Source organism: Lingula anatina, chromosome 6 (genome assembly GCF_051362555.1).
Source record: "Lingula anatina isolate TDL-2025a chromosome 6, LinAna3.0, whole genome shotgun sequence".
NCBI classification, from domain to species: Eukaryota; Metazoa; Brachiopoda; class Lingulata; order Lingulida; family Lingulidae; genus Lingula; species Lingula anatina.
Genome location: NC_141772.1, coordinates 842324 through 862876, shown reverse-complemented (window position 1 = coordinate 862876; position 20553 = coordinate 842324). Strand labels below are relative to the sequence as shown.

Genomic DNA, 20553 nt, shown 5'->3' with positions numbered 1-20553 from the left:
AAGCTAATCCAATTTCTAAGATTTTGGATGGGAAATTTAGCCCCAGACAGATTGATGAACAGATTGATTTACGACTGTTGAGAGATTTCATATTTTTGTCTTTAGACCAAAGGATGTCTTTGACACCAACAAAAGCACACACACAAAAAAATCAACTGGTTCCTTGTTTTATATGATACCATAAAAACAGACAACATTTGTTTGTTGTAACCACATGGCAGAGATAGGGCAGGTGTTAGACCAACATGGCGTGTCTTGCTGTCATGAAGACTCTGTGTGCTCTTTGTTTTCAATTCAAAACTGAAGTTAAAAAACTAGTAGTTAGACTCTTTTGCAGACATGAAATCTGTCTCCATTTGTGCAATTTCAAAAAATCAAAAAAAAACTACCTATTTGTTTTACTGAATGTCCCCTCCCCCTCCCCCCCAAAAAGGGTTTTTGGTTTTTATGGAGGTTGCTGAATTTTAAATGGATATACTGGAAGAATGGAGTTGTTCTTTTTGAGGTTTTTTGTTTTCAACAGACCACAGCTGTTGAGTTGAAAACCCTGCAGGACATTTCCCATTAGATGATATCAAACATTTAGACACATTCATACAATTTTTTCCCTGAGACAGACTTCAGGGTAAAAATGTCACCAGTCTGTTAAATCAATTGGACAGTGATATATGATCCAAGGAATAGCAGGATTTCTCTCTCTCTCTCTCTCTCTTTCTCTCTCTCTCTCTCTCTCTCTCTCTCTGCAATGACATATCAATCAGACCCCCCCTTTTTTCAACCCCCACCCCACTGCTGCTTATACCCCCTTTACACTGGACAGCGTCCTTTCTGCGTCCTCTCTGCGACCATGAAATTTGGCAACGCTGTGGTCTTAATAAGGAGGCACAAGCATTGATTTTGTATCAGAATGAATGCTCAATGATCAGCCAGTTGTCGGCACGAAAAGTATTATAATTTTTTAACTCTCAAATTGGGCGGGACTGCTGAACGCAGAAAGGACGCCGTCCAGTGTAAAGGGGGCTTTAAGATTTGGATCATTTAACCATATGTATATATTTTACTTATGAACAAATTTGGCATTATAATTCAGCTGCATGCAATATTTGTGACCTTGTGTGGCTTGGTTTATCTTTATTCAACATTTTTTACAGATCTGCCAAAACTTGATAAGGTTTATGCATGGCACGTGTCAAGTCCAGTTGTGAAATTTAAAGATTTGTCAGAAATAATTGTTTTTAGATTCAATATGTTTGTTTTTATAGGCTTATGTATTTATTCGTAGGTCTGCACATTTAGTTATTCATTTTTCTGATTTTATTTTAATTAATTAATTTTATTTATTTCCACTGCACCTTACACATTTAGCCCATAATTCATTTATCAAAGCATAAAATACTTCTAGCTTTGTCTTCCCATCCTTATCTATCTTCTTTCATTTTTCCCTAGATTTAAAAACCATTTAATTACCAAATCAACAGATCAAAGCACAGCATTTCCTACTTCTCTATCCCCCATTTCCTGTCCTTCTCTAGTCTCAGGAGAACTTTGATACAGTTAAGCTACGTGTAACCAGTTGTCTGTTAGGAATAGTCAATAATTATTGTCTACCACTGGGTGAGGAGAGCCCCAGGGTATGGGCACGGAGAGGTCAGAAGGCATTAGGAAGGACACTTAGAGAGTCAAGAGGGGTTCACTTAGGGGAGTCCAAAGGGGGACGCTTAAGGGAGTCCAGGGGGATACTTTGGGGAGTCAGTTGGTGAAATTGTTCTTCTGCTCAAAATTAGCTCAGAAAATAAACAATTTTTTTCTATGATAATATTATTTTAGTCTGATATCTTGTGATGTCTTGGTGTTGTTTTTTCTTCTAGTACCGAGATATTGGAGTTGACAGTCACGAAGAAATCCTTAGTATGCTGAACAAACTACAAACTGTAAGTTAATACTTGTGCCATGTTCTGCAGTTTTTTGATAAAATTAATTTGTTTTCAATTTTAAATTTTGAATATTTAAATTTTTTAATACTTTTTACTCCTAATTTGATGGTTAACATGAAAAAAATTGTTGAAAATAATTATGCTTACAGAATGATTTGGTAGTATTCTTCAATTCCTGTGTAAAGGTTTGTGAATAATTTTCTGCAAAATATGTCAAACAACCACAGGTTTTGAGGTCTTACCATGGAGATGGACTTCTAATCTGGATTAAAGCATTGCTAAGTAAACCTTGATGAATAACTGTCAACATCTCACCTAACACAATTCACCATCCAACCCAGCACAATTCTTTGTCTCACCAAACACGTTTCACCATCACACCCAGCAATTTAGTCTCACCAAACGCAATCCACTGTGTCCTCTAACAGAATTGCTTTTTTTTTCTCTGACAGGCAATGAAAACCTACCACATTTACTACAATGAAAGTAAACAGGCGGAGAACAAACTGAAGACGGCGGAGAGTCAAAAAGTGAAGGTTGAACAGCATGCTGGGAAGAGTGGGCTCCCCAGTAGGAAGTACAGGTCCATAGAAAAACAGGCGGAAAAGGTGATTTGAATTTTTATTTATTTATTTATTTATTAGTATTTTTTTAAAGATAGATCAAACTCGGCCTCACTCACCTACTCTTACTTATGAAATTGAGAAATTTTATCAAGAATGCTGAAAAGAATCTGACCACGTTTCAACAAATTCTCCTGCTTCTGGCATGATACCTGGGAACAAAAGTTAAAAAAAGTAGGAAACAATCCTGATAGTTCAAGTAACTTAGCATTTGGATACACAAGGCTTCATAACTTCATCACATCAGAGTAGCAGCTCATTCTCTGCTCTCACTGTCAAAGTTTTGAACCTCAGGGTACCTGTCAGAGTGTCAGGGGAAATGGGAAGGTTTGAATGGTGGTAGGAAATGCTATATGTAACAGGAATTAAGGAGGAAATGTTGGTTTACTTGATAACCCTGGCTGCCCTGTATGTTATTTCAGTTTCATAATGTGTCAGGTCTTTTTTTTATTTTTTTTAATGACAAAAAATTGTTACAAGGACGGTTTCATTGAATCTGAATGAAAGCTTCATCTTAAAGTGCATTTTATGTCTAAACTGATACTTTTGAATACATGAAATATTTAAAGAAATGGGCATTATTTATAATATACTATTTCTGGGTCTTTACATATTTACTAAGATAAGCATTCATGTACATATTTTTTTTCAGAGGCAAAATAAGTATCAAGAAAACAAGCTGAAGGCACTAAAGTCCAGAAATGAATACCTTCTCACCATAGACGCTGCTAATGCAGCTTTACACAAATATTCTGTGGATGACCTGTCAGATTTATTAGATGTAAGTTCATTGGAGCATGATGACCTGAAATTGGTCAGATTTTGGTTGTGATCCAGTAAATAATTGATCAAAATGACAACTGAGCTGCGTTGTTGGAAATACTCACTTGCTGAGTTGACATTTCTTATTACTGCATTGTCTGGGTATTCATTTTTGTTTATATAACCAGTCATTAATCATATTATTATTATTATTATTATTATTATTATTATTATTATTATTATTATTCCCTCAGGGCATGGATTACGGCTATCACGCTGCAATGGCGAGGCTCATGATGACAACTCTGTCGGTTGAAGAAAATGTGAAAAACTCGCACAAGTTTGCCATAGATCTGCTCAATAAGGGTATCACCGATGTGGGAGATGCCAGACTGGACAAGAAAAAATTTCTGGAGAGCAATAGCACGATATTTGCTCTACCGAAGAAATTTGAGTTTCAGGCACATAAAGGGGACGAGGTGAGAAACGATTCCTTGCAAAACCAATTTTATTAGTCTAAAGGACTGTTTCTAGTTAGGGTGACTGACCAAAATAATCAGTTTAAGGTTCACACATGGAGTAATTGAAAAATATTAACAAATCTGTTGTTTGTGTCAGAGCTGGATTTCTTTAACTGGACAGGACATAATAACAAAGTGAATGGAATACAAAGACGTAATAAGATTCTGTACATCCTACAGGTGATTCAAGTCAGTGCTCAGAAGTCTGTGCAAGATGAGTTAGTCCAGAGATACGACCAGCTCTCCAAGAGATTAGAGGAGCTGAAACTAGAGAATGATGAGGTGAGGCATGGAATTGCGTTTGGTGAGACAGTGGATTGTGTTAGGTGAGAGAGGAAATTATGTTAAGTGAGAGTGCATTGTGTTAGGTGAGACAGTGTGCTAGGTTACACCATATTTGATAAGTTTATGGTTCTGCCAGTGAAATTGTATAGGAGAGCTATTGGATTGTGACAAGTGTGTCAACAATTGTGATTGGTGAGACCATGAATTATTTTGGATACAGTGGTAAAATTGGTTTTCTGATGCAGTTGATTGTGCTGGATGTAATAGTGAATTTAGAATCCTATTTAAAGCTGTCATTACGTGTGATATTTCCAGGTGTGGAAGTCACTAGAAGCTGCTGATAAAACTCTCATGGAAATGATCACAAGTCAGGAGTACGATGTCACGCCATATTTCCAAGATCCACAGAAAGTGCCTCCCAAGTCTCCCAGTGAAGTGGCCAAACTGAAGTCCAACAGAAGTGACATTGAGGTTTATTATTTAGAGGTAAGGCACTGCGGATTTGCTGTGACAGTGTGTTAAGTGTGAGAAAGTATGATAGGTGTGACAGTGTGTTAGGTTTTAATGCAGCAATATGACAGATTTGAAGTATTTGATATGACTTTGTGTCAGATGTGACGCTGTGTATAGTACTCTATATTGGCTGAATTACGTAAGCAGGAATTATGTTTTAGACTGATAAATGGAAAAAAAAATCATCCCAATTAAAATTTTCATGATATATTAAAAAGGATTTTGATATCCTTAACACAAGTAGATCATCCTGAGCAGAATATTTTTATAACCTCAACTGGTGAGATTACAGTCAAGTTTTAAGTCAAGTTCAAAGAATTTTTCCTTATTTCTCCAGAAATTTAAAGAATATGTGCTAGGCAGCAATAAAGTGGCTCGTCTTCAGGCTCAACACACTTCAATACAGAAGGCACTGGGCGAGGGCGTCAAAATAGGACAGACAACAAGGTAGATATGGAATTTTTATTTTTTATTTTATTTTTAGTTTCAATGTATGTTTATTATGTATATGTTGTTTATGTAATAGGGTTACAAAATTTCAGTACAGTATTACATAAAGCATTGATATTGGCAGTCACGTGAGAGGGTAGTATAAAATCACCGCTCAACACTATTCTTTGTCAGTGTTCGCAATTCCACGTGAGTGTGCATGTATAAGTATACAGGACTTAGGAAGGAATAAAGAAGCTGATCCTTATGAAATATGGTCGATTTTGTTATGTGTTACTCGGCTACATTTACATGGTGTGTAAAATAAAGAACCCATCAAAAGAACAGGAAAGATGTGGTAAAGGGGAAAATAAACTCAAAATAAATTGAGGTGTACCTGTTAGTTTTCCTTGCATATCCTACAGTTAAACACATAGTATTTCCTTCAGACCTCCATCGCTCCCGCCAAAGCCAAGGAAACGTCGCATAGGGAAAGCTCCAACTGTAGGACAGCCTAAGTTATTTGGAGGCAGCATTGAGGAATATGCAGAGGTAAAAAATAACATTCCTGGGACTCATATACCTTTGCTCAAGCTAGTAGTTGAATTTAACGCCGAGCACTTGAAGTAATTTTTCCTAAAAATGAAAAGTTTTCTGTGCACCTGTGGTGACACATGCAGATGGATGCACATGACCAATGTGGTATATGAATGTTTTGCTATGGCTTCTCCAGCAAGGGCCTCTCTCTTTCTCTCTTATATGACCAAGCTATGGAGGCCTGTCTCAGTGTCTCTGTTGCTGTTTCTTTCAGGTGACAGGCGTTGATGTCCCTCTCATCATCAGGAGTTGTGTTCGAATCATCAATTTATATGGTGGGTAGCACTTCATATTTCACTTTCTATCAAGAACAAAAATCTCAATCAATTTCTTTACACATGGTTTATACCAAAAAAAAATAATAATAAAATAAATTTTTAAAAAGTGTAAAGGGCCATTTCAAGGGATTGTCCTGCCAATATTTATTTTCCTGGGGTAAAGAGCAATTTTCTCTTACTTGTGAATTATTGCATGACCAGTCCTTGCCATTTTTTTTTCTTTTTCTTTTTTTTTTTTCTTTAAAATTTATGAGTAATTACAGTAATGGGAAAAGATTCTGTATGTTTTATTTCAGGTATGCATAATCAGGGGGTGTTCCGTGTGTCCGGATCACAGTTAGAAATCAATGAGTTCAAGGCAGCCTTTGAAAAAGGTAAGTAACCAGACTTAGGCTAATAATTGTTTGTAACTTCTTCACTGAGGACTTTTATATCAGGGTTATTATCTCGCAAGAGTTTTAAAAATTGACAGGACTTTGTAGAGTTTTTGGGCAAAGTAACAAAAATGTCTAATTTTCACAAAAAATTTTTGCTAAATTAAGAGAACAAACAGCAATGTACCTATGAAGCTTTGTAGGAATTGCAAAGTAATTAAAGTTATGTTGAGCTTTTCTGTCGAGTTCAGCACCAACATGGTATTTGTCCTATTCATTATTTTGGCCAATCATAACAGCTGTTCCATTGTCTCCTAGGAGAAGACCCGCTGATAGAAATGACAGACAATATCAGTATCAACTCCGTGGCAGGTGTTCTGAAACTTTACTTCCGGGAATTACGAGAACCCATCTTCCCCACACAAATGTTTGATGCTCTTATAGACTGTACAAGTATGTATACTCTCTCTCTCTCTCTCTCTCTCTCTCTCTCTCTCTCTCTCACACAGACAATACAGTTTTGTTTGGCATTTGTAAAATATTTCGTAGTGCCTAACATTCCAATTTGTTAAGACAAAAACCTTAATACAGTGACTACATAATATTTTTCAGGGATAGACAACGTCAAAGATTCCATAACGCGACTCCGAGAACTGATCACACAACTTCCACGTCCAGTTTTTGTGGTGCTAAGATATCTCTTTTCCTTCCTAAATCAGTAAGTATTTTCCAACAATTTCCAACAATTTCAGATTAAAAACCCTCACATTGGCATTGTTGCTTTAGATTAAGAGTAAACTTTACCCCAGTTCCAACATGTCCAACCAGCATTTAAACTTCCCTTTCCAGTTTATCCGAGTTCAGTGATGAAAACATGATGGATCCGTATAACCTGGCCATATGTTTTGGCCCCACCCTCCTTCCTGTCCCTGGGGACAAGGACCCCGTCACCTACCAGAGCTACGTCAACGACCTCATTAAACTCATCCTCAGCCACCAGGAGGAGATCTTCCCCAACGATGACGGTGGAACTGTCTATGAGAGGATGATGATGGAGGAAGGGTGAGTTGATGTAACCTTGACCTGACATTATCTTTGACCTGACATTGACCTCTGACATTATCTTTGACCTTGAAAATAAATTGATCTCAGTTTTGACTTCAGGCTTACGGCAGGTTGAGAATTTTTAGCAGGACAATTTTTATTTATTTGTTCATTTTATTTTATTTATTTATTTATTTATTTATTTATTTATTTTATTTAGTTATTTTTTTATTATTCATGAATTGCTATATACAGTGTTTTTCATTGGAAATAATCCACAGAACAGATGAGAAATTTCAAATACTTCTAAATGCTTTCTACCTATTTATTGTACTTATGCCAAAATAAACCTGCCAGATAGCAGAAAATTGTTTCTCTTGCATATCTTTAACAGTTAAATTTATATAATACTTAGCATTAGTAGTATAATAATATGCTTATTCATACTTACTTCATACTAGCCCAACTAAATTGAAACTGCCTCTACCATGAAACCAGTATGAAATTAATAGATTAAAATCAATATGAGAGAAAAAAAATTGCCTCTCTTGCTTATAGTGCAATTATTTTACAGCATTCCAATAAACACATAAATAATTTTGTCACTGCTTCAGCATATTCACATTGCTATCAGCTTTTAGTTGTGGCAAAACATTTTCCTTAAACTGTTCTAAACACGTAGTGGCACTTGGTGTATATGTTTATTTTTTAAGTCAACGTTCTCTTGGCTTTCAGTTCTCATAGGTGCTCACAGTATTTAGGGTGAGATCCACTTTCACAAGTATGCTCTAGATGTTGGAAATGCACTTGTTGACATGTTTTTATCTTAACCCATTGTTAGAATACCTTACAATAATTTCACTGAAGTTTTATGCTAATAATATATTGAGAAAAGTTTGTAGAAACATTCCTGGACATTTGTTGCTGAGGAGACAATGCTGCATCTTCATCAGTTTTCAGAATTACTTATTATAGGAGTTGATGAAATCTTTATGATGAGATTGCAGTGTTGTTCACCTTTTAACACTCAAAAGTCCAGAAAATTAAAAAAAAACTTTTCTTCAATTGGGTGATTTTCACTAATTGCACCTTAAAAGTTTTCAGACTTGATTGGACAATATAGCTCTGCATAACTACATTAAATGCTTGTCTCTGGAGTCTCTCAAATATGCTTGGTTATAGCCAAAAACTGAGAAGGGACTTAAAAGATACAGGAAATTCTGCATAACAAAAATCGAAGTTTATCTCCAACATATCTTTTAAAACAAATTTTAAAGTCTAAAATTCCTGCATACCTTGAACAAATATTTTGGTCTTATTTCTGTTGAGTGGACTGCATTTAAGAAATTATCCTTGACAGTTTAGATTTGTATGTGCCTGAAACTGTCAAGTTATTTTGGCTATAATAACATAACCTGAGAGTGAGTCCAAGCATTGATGATGACAGGTTTGATAACATTTGTTAATTGAACTGAATCTCAGCTTGTAGATTTAGCCCTTGCATCTGTGCTGATTTTATTTTGGTACTTTATACCCTGACCTTCCTCAAACTGATTTGATAGGGCCTGGGCCTAAGTGTGGCAGTGAATCAACAAATTCAGTATATGATATTCCAGTAACCCACCTTCCACTGAAGTTAAGAAATTATTATAATTTAAAAAAAACAGATCATCCGAAAATGACAAGGAACAAGTTGGTATAGAGAAGTTCCAGTCCTATACAGGCATGACAAGGACCCTGTGAGTGTCCAATCAGTGGCAGATAACAGATCCTAGCTTTGGTATATTTGATGGGCAGATTATAGTGTGTTATATGATATATGGTACTAGGCAGTTGATGCACCCTGGGGAACCAAGCTGTTGTGCTGCATTTTCAAAGCGTGTACCTTGAATATCATATAGGTTTGATGTCCTGAGAGTGCTGTTAATACCATATCAGCATGAAGGCATGTGCCCTGAGAATCAGGGGTTGAATTTTATATTTTGAAAGTGCTCTCAAAATTTAGAGCAGAATCCAAGGAGGTTGGAGAAGGGGAAATATTATCATGATTTTGTAATTTTAGATATTTTATCACATAAAACAGTTCACAAAAAAAACTAACTTCATGCTCTTTAAGTATTAAATAAAATGTTATTTCTTTCTAGTGATCGTGAGTTGGCAGAATTATCGGACGAAGAGGATGAAGTGGATGATGATGTTGTCAGTGAAGACGGTAAGTTTATTTTTCAGGTGCTCCTCCTCAGAGCATCTTCATGTCATTTCTGTCACAATTGGCCTTGTCTCATCTGTCACAATTGTGCAATTGTTTTCAGTCTCTGTCTTAAACATTTTCCATGGTTTTGTGTATCTCAGTGTCTTTAGAATTGCTTCAGTGTAGACTCACTTTTAAATGAAAACTAAATGGCAAACTAAACGCTTGGCAAAAGATAATTGTTTCCTAGCTCAAATTTGAAGACAAAAGTGATTCTTATGTTCCTGTGAAAAGGCAGATGCACCCAACCAACCCCTCACTCACCCCATTTGTCAAAACAAAGAGTGCAATCCAGCACTGCCCCCACCCCCACCCCCCACAAAAAAATGAAAGAAAAGAAATAAAGAAAGCAATAAAAGTTATATTGCAAAATACCCACCAAAAACAGCGGAGATTACAAAAGGGTCTCTCCCCCCCCCCCCCCCCCCTTTGAATTCCTGTATTTGCAAATTATGCTATGCACTCCCAAAAATAAGGATATATTTATTCTGTTTGAAATGCTTTCATTTTTGTGTTTCTTTTGTTCAACATAATGTATTTGTATGTTGTGATGCTGTTTTGAACTGTGAGAAAAATGGCTGAAATGCTACACTATTGCAAATCACTGTTTTAAGAATTGGTTTTTGCTTTTGCTTTTAACATTTTCTAAAAACAAGTAAATTCATCCAAATGAAAGTCACCAAACCAAAATTGAAAATAAGCACCATGATAATCCTATTATTGTGTCATTATTTCTGCTGTATTAGAAATATTGTTTATTTATAAGATAACTATAATTTGCAACAGAAGACCACACCAAATTTTCCTCACAATGCTGAATTTATACAGAATACTGAAATAATTTATAGTAACAATTCATATCACTGAATGTTTTACGAAGAGAAAACTTCCTTTGACTTTAGGTGCACAATCCGATACCCTAACCCTGTAGCTATATATCTTTGGTGAGGACGGCATGTGCTAGTTTACACAATTTGCTTGTCTATAGCTAGTCATTTACATTGTACATTGGGATTGTGATAGAATATGTTACAGTGGGAAAACTTATTGATGGAAGCTCTCATTTCATTGGTCTGTTACAATGAGAAACCTCGATGATGAAAGCTCTGATATCATTGGTGTGTTACCGTCTTATGCACTGTAGATGGCAGCATAGTACCAAGAAGAGCTCCCTGCAGTAAGAGTTTCCCAAAGTAACATTTGATATTATTATTGCATAAATATTTTTTGGGTATATGTAGTATCTTATTTTTTTTGATGAAAATGCATTTGTATCAAGTGAGTATGGTATGGTATACGTATGACCCTGTATTTGATTGCTGCATATACATTATTCTTTTATGAATTGTTTTGAATAATTACATGGAATAACTTAATATACAGTTAATTAGAAATCATTTAGCATGGTGTTATATACCACAGTTATCACACACACATATTAACACCATATTTCTTTTTGAAAGCTACAATCAGCAGTTAAATTGACTCTTAGCATAAGCAAAGATAATATCTGTATGGGATTTGGGGACCAACAAATGTCAGTTAATTATTATGTTGGACAGGTACTTGATCGTAAAAAAAAAAGCACATCTTAAAATTGGATTACCCCAAACCACTGCATACATATATCTTACATTATGAAGCATATGTATCCTATTTCATATATCAATATCAATATCTATTTGAAAGGTTACTTCATGTTGTCTTGTATCTCACTGTATTTTCTCCTTTTCTCTTCTGTCCTGCAGATCACTTGTTAGGTAAGGGTGCTTGCGTTTTCTACCAGTTAATAGCTTGCTTGCAGCTTGTATATATTATATACATATATATCTTCAGTAGTAGATGACAAATGTCATCAAAGTAGACAAAATCACTCTGATGTTCAAAGAACTGACAGTTATACAGTTAGTGGAATACTGATTATTTGTCACTGTCCTGCAGTTGATATTCAGAGTGACTGATTAGACTAGATTTAGATATGTGGTAATGACTCCATCTTTTCAATGGACAATTAAAAATATTACCAAAAAAATCATCACACTTTCAGATACATGATTATATTATCACAAAAATCATATATTTCTGTATAGCGTTTGTGGTGCTTTTACCGCATAGTATACAACTATAGAGTAGCCTGCTTTTAAATTTTTGCTACCACTCAATAAGAATGTTCTAGTTTTAAGAATTAATGACTTTAAAAAATTAATAAAAATGTATAGTATCTGTAAAATTCACAATTTCCCCACATTGAAAAGATAGAGTAATTACCAGACTTTGCGAAGCATTTTTTTATAAGTGACAAAAAGCAGTGCTAAAAAATTTAGTACTTTTACATAAAATCAGATCATGTAGACATTTTGATCAAGTTTCCTGATGTTCTGAAATCAGTAAAGATTTTGCATGCTTTTTAAATGATTTTTCTTTTCTTTAACATGGCATATGCACTTGATATTTATAAATATCCAGACCAATCCATCATATTAAGCAAAAGAAAGATCATTAAATTCTTTTAGTTGCACTTGGTCCAGACATCTGTAAAGATCAATAATATTGGTCATCTTCATCTTAAATCTGAGATTAGTCCAAACTTCAGTAATTATTGATCAAAAATAAGTTATTTCCGTCACTAGCTTTCTGCAATATCATTTGATTTAATATGAATTGAAGTTTCATAAAATGAAACCAGTGTCATTCAGTCCCACTGGCAATTTTTCATTCTGCATGTAAGACATGTTACAATAAAGTACAGTGATTAGAACAGTATTGTACCACATAATATTTATAGGATGATAGATTATAAAGTAAGACATTCTTCACTATACTGAAGATTTAATTTGCATGTGAAACATATATTACATTATGATGCAATTATGTGACGTAGTTGGTCACGTGACCTAGTTGCTCATTGGCCACATATGACCTAGTTGCCCTAGATATGACCTAGTATGCCACATAAGTGACCTAGCTCCAGGTCACATAAAGACACCAACTGCTTCACTGCACCCTGTCTCTTTTTATTCTGCATGCCTCTCATAGTCCAAGCCTTTCTGAACAAACTCTGGACCATCACAGGTACTTGTTACACCAGACAGTAAGGGTTTTCAATGTGCTCAGCGTACCAGTAGCTTGAGTTTCAGAACTGTTCTGGACCAGCTTCTTCATCTACTAGTCTCCAGACATTATCAGACATGCGCGCTTATTGCGACTGAACTTCAGCAACTTTTTATTTACGTCTTTGCCAGTCACAGGTCTTTTGACTATGTCACAGGAGTGGATCTTCAGATTCAAACAGTGGTGTGATGTCACATAAGAGTTCAAATACTAATACTGGACTTATGAAGTAATAAAGCGTTGAGCAAATGTTGCCACGAGAACCACCATGGGGTCAAGGACACTCATTAACCCGGGTGAAAACTGGTGGTACCAGGCACAATGCTTCATTGCTTCTTATGTCAAGCATTAGTCCATCATATTTTTCTCCTTTGTTGAATATCACATGACCGTCTGTAAAAATCACCCAAATCTGGATTACCAAATTTGCATTTGTGACTGGAGCTGTAAACTTATAAGGCTTAAGAACATGAAGAAACAGGTTCATACAAAATATGAAGCTCAGGATATGCCTTAGGGATATTTTTAAGGTCTTTCATCGACCATCTGCTGGATATAGGTCAGTCATTGATCTGCGTGTAGATATAGGTGACACATCGACTTATGTGTATACACAGATCATATACTGACCTATAGGTATGAAATGACCTGCTGTTGTATCGTAATTGGTGACTGCAACTCAGCATTTCTGCAGATCCTGAAATATGGTCACATGGATTTAGTGCATGGAATTCAAACTCTGCTTTCATGCCATCTATGTTCCAGTTCTAAAAGCTGATTTCGTTATTTTGTATTGAAACTAAGTTGGTGTTCCATGCACTAGTATGCCTTGCTATTGGGGGCAATTAACCAGATTTCAATTTTAAAATCCAAAAAATTGGGAAATATGGTTACTTATTTCAAAACTTGTAACAAGAAAGTTTCCTTGAGAGCACACGGTTTTAGACAATGCTTTTGGCATTTTAATGCTTGGAAACTCTCCTTTTCTAGTTTGGCTGATGGTCTTCTTGCAGGAATGCTTGCAGTTGCAGCTTTAGCTGTTTTGATAAACATAGAATCCATTGGCCTTGTAGAAGAAGATGGAGAAATCGCTACCTTACCCAAATTTCAGAAAGTCATCTTTGAAAAGAGTTCTAATTAATAGTATCTTTGGAAACCAGAAGTGTTTTGTGAAATTTGCTCACAGATCAGTCAATGTGCATGTTATTATTGGCAGTTTAATCAATGTAAACCAGCAGACTTATGGTGCACCAACATTTTATAGTATCCCGATGGTTTAATGGGTCACCATTATTGTATTGTGGTACAGGAAGTTTCATGCTGTACCAAAAGATTCATGGTACACCTTCATGGTATGGGGTGACATGAACATCTTGGTATGCCAACAGCTCGCTGGTACATTAGTGTTCATTTGTATCAGCTGGTTATTTTGTTAGCCACACATGGTGCCTTGTTCAACACAGTACTGCACACACAGACAATGATGCATGCTTTCTCTGCCTGACATGCATGTTATTACACTGATGCTGAGTTCTATTGTTCACAGAATGCTTTAGGGGTTTGTTACATGACTGAGCCTGCATAACCTGCAGTTCACAGCATCTGTAGGCTGTTTTGGCTTGTTTGGAATACAAAAACCTGGTGGAAGAGAAAAAAGAACTGTTGTTTGCTCTTGGCTCTGAGTATGATATACTTTTGGATATTTAAATATCAAACATACTTTCACTACTGAATAACATGCATTTTTTATGTTTATCAATAATTTAAAAAAAAGGAAGAAAACCCATGTTCAGTTTTGTTTTAAATGTTATATTATATGCATGGCTCAGTCATATTTGAAGAAGTGGATTTTAATAGGCATCCTACTAGTATTGTAATAATTTTGCATTTGATTTGTTTTAATGCACTTTTGTTGTAGTTTCTTGTTATTGTTGTTAAGTAAGTGTAATATTGATAAATTTCTTTAGCATAGTGAAATAAATGTCTTAGAACTTGTATTATATGTTACTGTTGGTAGTGTTTGATTATATGTTTTGTTGGTTGACATTGTTATTTGTTTGTATATCCTGTTTCATTAAATGTTAATTGATCATTTTTGTTAAAAGTAATGTAAGTCATTTTTTAATTGTATTTGTCTAGCCTTGTAATAACATTTTAAGACACTTAAATGTATGAAGAGTTCTCAGTTTGTCTTAACTCTCATTCAGAATTTATTTTATTAAAATTGATGTTAGATATATTCATGAAATTATTGGGACCTTTTCCATCACATTTCATGAAAATATATAATTTTTTTATATTTCATTTAAATATCATAAATGTTGAAAATTTTCAATATTTGAAAGTTATTACATTTAACAAAGAAGTCAAAGAAATTTCAAACACTGAGAAACCTAATTATGCAAGATTCAAAGGGCAATATAAAAAACATTTTCTGTAGGAGGAAAAATGCCAGTTGAAAGTTACACCTTCCAACTCGGACAATTTCTATTTTAAAAATTCCCAAATTGAAAACATTAATGAAAACATTGAATAACAAGCTCCACCAGTTTCTTCATGCCACTATAGAACATATAATTATGTAGTAGACAAAAATTTTCTCTTTCTTCTTTCCAGAACCAGAGGTCACAGAGGCAGTGGCATTGTATGACTTTGAGGGGCGCACAGGAAGGGAACTGTCATTTAAGAAAGGAGACCAGTTGTTATTGTACAGCCAAGTGTCCAGTGACTGGTGGGACGGTTACTTCAATGGAAAAGAAGGGCTCATACCAGACAAATATATCAAAATTGCTCAAACTCCAAGGTAGGGATCACGTATAGAATCTTGTGTGTGTGTGCATTTGTGTGTGTGGATTTTTTATTTATTTTTTTTTTTTTTTTTTATGTGTGTGTTTGTGCATGTGTGTATGTGATAAGTTAATAGTAATGACCCTAACCTCAGCTCAAGAAATACTGACATGTAAAGCTTTTCTAACATTACTAGTCAGACAAGAAACCAGTCAGTATTATGTTCTCTTCTACTGTGCTTTCTTCTTATATTTTTATTTATTTATAATTTTTCACTGAGAATGCTCTATCCATCTTAAATGTAAACCCTCCTTAAATCTTACAGCTGTACTAGTTTGAGTATGTTTGGATTCTTTTACTTGGTTTGTCTTGTTGATGTTTAGTTGTCTTGATGTAGGTAAACCAGAAATCTAATGTAAGTTATCATTTTGTTAACTTTCACAAAGATCTCCCTACACTGAAACACTTAACAGAGAGAGAATTATTGATATTTCTGCTTAATTATGCACCTTACCAATAAACAGCACTATTTTGGCAAAATCTTTGATCTAAGGATTACTTAAGCTTTCTCGAGTTTTGTGTGATTGTGTCACTTAAAGATAGTTAACATTTCACATCCCATGAAAATATTACAAACCCAACAGTGATGGTTTCATTGCTTTTTCACCTCCTTTAATGCTTGTGACACAACACAAAATATAAATTTCAGATCATTTTTAATTTGTTATTCAGATACGTTGTTAACATAAACAGTTATACATTATTAGGTATTTAAACAAAAAAGTAATACTGAAACTAAATAAAGAAGTCTTTTGAGGTGTGTTACTTCCTAGTCACACTATGCAGGGGCCTTTTTTTTTATTCATTTATCAAGGTTTAGTACTAATACAATATGTATTTTACTAACAGTTTTTCCTTTCCAAAATTTATTTTGATAAAGCCTGTGTTATCAAATCTTTTCTAATGACATGTTTTTTCTTTTACCGTATAGGGACTTTGAATTAACCAGACAAGTGTCTCAAAATGATAAACGACGGTCAACCGAGTCTCTTCCTGCAAAGACGTACAGTGCAAGCGGCCCCAAAGTGGACGAACCTCTGACCGTTGGGCCACTGGACAAGTCCGTCTCACAGCCAAACATATCAGTGGACAGGACAGATAGGAGGCAGCACCATCATTCCCGCCAAGACAGCTCTGATCAGAGTTTAGGGTCGATCACGAGTAAGAGTACAGACAGCGTTTCTCTCAGTGAGCTGAGCCTGACTTCAGGAGACTCCAAGGATAACAGTACGGACGACCTTGAAAGAGACCTGGATCACGCGCTGTCAGAGGTCATGACCCAGGTGGAATCATTAGGCAAACAAGAGGAAGGGTTAGAAGGTGGTCGAAGAGATAGTGGAGGCAGAGGGGATGTGATGCCCCTGGGTAAAAATTCTGAGAGGACTCGGTCTGAAAGTGGAACGTCTTCGTCTTTTGGCCCCCAGGCCAACCGAAAGTTCACTATTCCTCCCAATCCTAAACACACTCCAGATTTGGTGTTGGACTTGCCCCCTGATGCAAAAGACACAGAGTCCCCCTCACCCCCACAAGACCAAAGTGACCCAGATAGTCCCACCAGTGGTGCGGAGACCTTCGCCAAGTCCAACCAGTGTACGCTGAAGAAAGGCATGAGTAACTCCATGCCGCGCAGTCTCACCCACACCAGTACCTTCAGGGCAGGCATGGACGTGGTGGGAGAACAAGGAGATGTTCGGGAAGGAGGTGTGGTCAAACGAAGCGTCAGCACCAGTGCCACGATAAGTGCACGCACAGGCAGATCCCTCCCGCCTGCCTATCGTGAAAGCCCTGAGCGCTCAGTGCCGTCGCCTACCCCTTCAATGGAGAAAGCCTCCAGTCCCGGCCCTGCTGTGGCCCCTAAACCCTCCATCAAAGCAAGACCTCCTGTCATGAAGAAACCACCCAAACCAGGCTACTTGAAACTGAGAGGGGAATCCCCATCATCTCCTGCTGATGGGAGTTCCAGTTCTCCAACAGGGGGGCCCACTGCATTGTAGCTGACATTTTCTCTCCTCTTATGGCCAAAAGAAGATGGGAGACAGTGTAACCAGTCGTAATTCTCATGGCTGTGCCTTCTTCATAGTGTTCTAGTGCCACAATGTTTCCTGTTCAGAATGTTTTAAATCTGCCTTCTACCAGTTTTAGTATAATTAGTTTCATATACTTGGAAGGTTTTGATAACTGATGGTTGTGGCCTGGATTGTAAAGTGCTGACACCTATACTTGAAGGATTGAATTGTGCTGCCTTCTACAGTCAAATAAACTTACCAAGGCTCTTCTAATGGATGAATTCATACCTGTATCTTATGAAATGCAAAAGGAATTTGTGTCAACAGAAATAGTTATGACACCAGATATATTCCATAGTTTGCCTGCTATGAAATTTACAAGAGATGTTTGATTATTATTGGGAAATCCAAATATGTGAAGATGCTATGTGCAAAGAGACATTTGCTAGGAGTATTACAATTACTTAATGATGACAGTGAAATCTTTGTACCTGCCATAACATAAACACAGGAAGGATTGTCCCTCAAACATCTCCAGAGAGCAGTGGTGCCATCTACAGTATGCAGTTGCATAAGGTGCTGCCATCTTCAGTTCAATATAGGATTATATTAGTGCTATTTGCAGTGTAGTCTTCTGCCCAATTTTGATGCACCTTTATCAGAACTTCTTATGATACACTGTACATTTAATAACATAAATCCATACCAGGAGAGCTTGTCTTGATATGGAATGCATAGCGCCCTCTTCTGGTAGTTCATGCCTGCAATCTCTGGCAGATAAAATTATACTCAATATGCTATATCTGCCTTTTTACAATTGCCAACTTTAAAAATACTATTTCTGTGAAATAATAACCAACATTGGCTTTGGCCTTTTAAGTTATAGGGATTTTGCTTATATAAATATACAAAATGAGGGGGAGTTTTACAGTGATTTTGACTAGTGGTACAGTTTTGTGCAGAGAAGGTGACATTACGGATATGGATAAACTTACGTATCGCAAATTGCACATAATTACAGGGTAAACACAATAGAACACAATGCTTAGAGTAAGTCAGCTGGGGTAAGGGAAGTTAGTTGAGTTGGCCTCGTTTTAGGTGATGAGTGACAGCCTTAATTGCCACCTCTCCCTCTACCGATGCTGCTGAGTGACAGCTTTAATTGTCATCTCCCAAGTCCCAACCGCTTATCTGATTATCTGCCCGACTGCACACAATCATTGTTTATCTATATGTGGCACGCTTTCATCGTATTCGTCCTTCAGTTAGTATTTAAAGCCTAGGTCCCAAATACGTTTTCCACGCACGGTATTTTAGGTTCCTTGCGTCCGGCTAGGACGTAGCAAGATCGCACGTAGCGGCTGTTGATCATGTCGAAAAGTTAAGCTTAGGTCCCAATTACGTTTTCCACGCACGGCTTTTAGGTTCCTTGCGTCCGGCTAGGACGTAGCAAGATCGCACGAAGCGGCTGTTGATCATGTCGAAAAGTTTCTACGTGCTGTTTGCGTCCTCCAAAAGTCGCACGATGGACGTGCTCCTCACGCACGAACTCCCACGTTTTCCCCCATTTTTTGGCCGTAGACCACGCATAGCAGCCCATACTTTCGGTTGGGATCTAGGCTTTATTTGATTCCCTCCCTGCGATTTAGCTACGCCCTAGACGGACGCAAGGAGCCTAAAAACCGTGCGTCCAAAACGTAGTTGGGACCTAGGTTTAAGATAGCATTTTCTCTCTTCACGATGTCTTGGTTCTCAAGGCTCGGTTACAAATTAATGTCACTCCTAAAATTGTTTCAACAGGCGTTTTTGCTGCGCACATAGTTACAGTTTGTTTTTTTTTTTTTTTTTTTTTGCTGTAAATTGTGTTGTAGATTTTGAAATTCCCATGTGTTGTTGATTCTGAATATTGAAAATAAAGGAACAATAACCCAAATAAGACGGTGTATTTTACGTTTTTCCTAGAGGTATCAATTTCAGCTCAAATTATTACATTGAAATGCTCACATTATTATAAATTTTGAGAATATAATTGATTGCAGTTTAACCTGGCTTTGCCCCAACCTTTTCGATCACGAAAAACAACAGGGACCGGGTAATCTATCCAAACGCGTTTTTTTTCTTTACTTTTAATTATGAAGCGGCGCGGAGTATTCAATCGGAGATTAAGACGACGACGATAATATCCAGTGACTCGTACGTCAAATTATGGCTGTACCCAAGCACCATTTTTCCATTATTTATACCCACCATCCCTAATCAACGATCTCACCTGGTTTCTGACGAATATCGACGCTCGCTTACCGTCATTACAATTTTGTTACCAGAAATATCCTAACGGCAACTGGATATAACACTTCTACATATTAGTTTGAAGACCTTCATTTGAATTAAGCTGTTTTCTTTGGTACCAACGTCTTACTAATGAACCACAACTTTAAAACAGGTCGAAAGCGAGCATATAAAAAATGCTCTTGTATTAAGCCATTAAAATTCACCATAGATAAGGGTTTTTCTTAACTGAAGGAACTTGCAGGCAACATAATTGTACATCACAATAATTTATATGTGTCCACACAATGATCAAAGACTACAGCATGGTTATATAATGTTTTCATGAAATCTGACCGGCTATCATTACCAATAAATGTTACAATTTTTTTGGTTGAACTTTGCTTGGTTTGGTGCATGCAAGCTCGTTCTGTCACATTATACGTTACCGATACGGACTGTCACCAGCACCTATTACTGGCGACGGATGTTTCTTTTGTGTTTTCTTTTTCGAATTTATATCAGAATATTTTATTTATCGCAATAAAGGAAATGTCTGGCATATATTTATATAGCAAATATTCTTATATGACATTATCCATACAACTTATTCGATCCAGACTTAGTTCACGTGTATCTTGATGGAATGATTTAAGCAAGCAGTTTTTTAATACCTTTATTTTAAATTGCAATTTTCAAAGAACTTTATT

General features: G+C 36.3%; 1 protein-coding gene and 1 long non-coding RNA gene across 7 annotated transcripts in view; both read left to right on the top strand.

Moving 5' to 3' along the window:
• Positions 1–18458, top strand: part of LOC106175501 (SLIT-ROBO Rho GTPase-activating protein 1) — a 45717-nt gene extending 27259 nt beyond the window's left edge. For 3 of the 6 annotated variants that reach the window (XM_087015593.1, XM_087015590.1, XM_087015592.1), the window contains exons 4-21: positions 1869–1931; positions 2387–2542; positions 3210–3338; positions 3574–3798; positions 4021–4122; positions 4441–4611; positions 4976–5085; positions 5517–5619; positions 5879–5939; positions 6239–6316; positions 6635–6769; positions 6929–7034; positions 7166–7378; positions 8096–8122; positions 9505–9572; positions 12648–12683; positions 15339–15525; positions 16501–18458. In XM_087015593.1, the coding sequence (XP_086871719.1) occupies positions 1869–1931; positions 2387–2542; positions 3210–3338; positions 3574–3798; positions 4021–4122; positions 4441–4611; positions 4976–5085; positions 5517–5619; positions 5879–5939; positions 6239–6316; positions 6635–6769; positions 6929–7034; positions 7166–7378; positions 8096–8122; positions 9505–9572; positions 12648–12683; positions 15339–15525; positions 16501–17563 (3033 nt within the window). In that variant the 3' untranslated portion in view covers positions 17564–18458. The remainder of the gene's footprint in view (positions 1–1868; positions 1932–2386; positions 2543–3209; positions 3339–3573; positions 3799–4020; positions 4123–4440; positions 4612–4975; positions 5086–5516; positions 5620–5878; positions 5940–6238; positions 6317–6634; positions 6770–6928; positions 7035–7165; positions 7379–8095; positions 8123–9504; positions 9573–12647; positions 12684–15338; positions 15526–16500) is intronic. The other 3 variants (XM_087015591.1, XM_013557545.3, XM_013557546.3) reach the window with 3 other exon arrangements.
• Positions 18459–18527: 69 nt separating this feature from the next.
• LOC147760958 (uncharacterized) lies at positions 18528–20242 on the top strand. Its single transcript, XR_015335083.1, has 2 exons — positions 18528–18892; positions 19000–20242. It is a non-coding gene; the product is annotated as an uncharacterized LOC147760958 (long non-coding RNA).
• Positions 20243–20553: the final 311 nt, after the last annotated feature.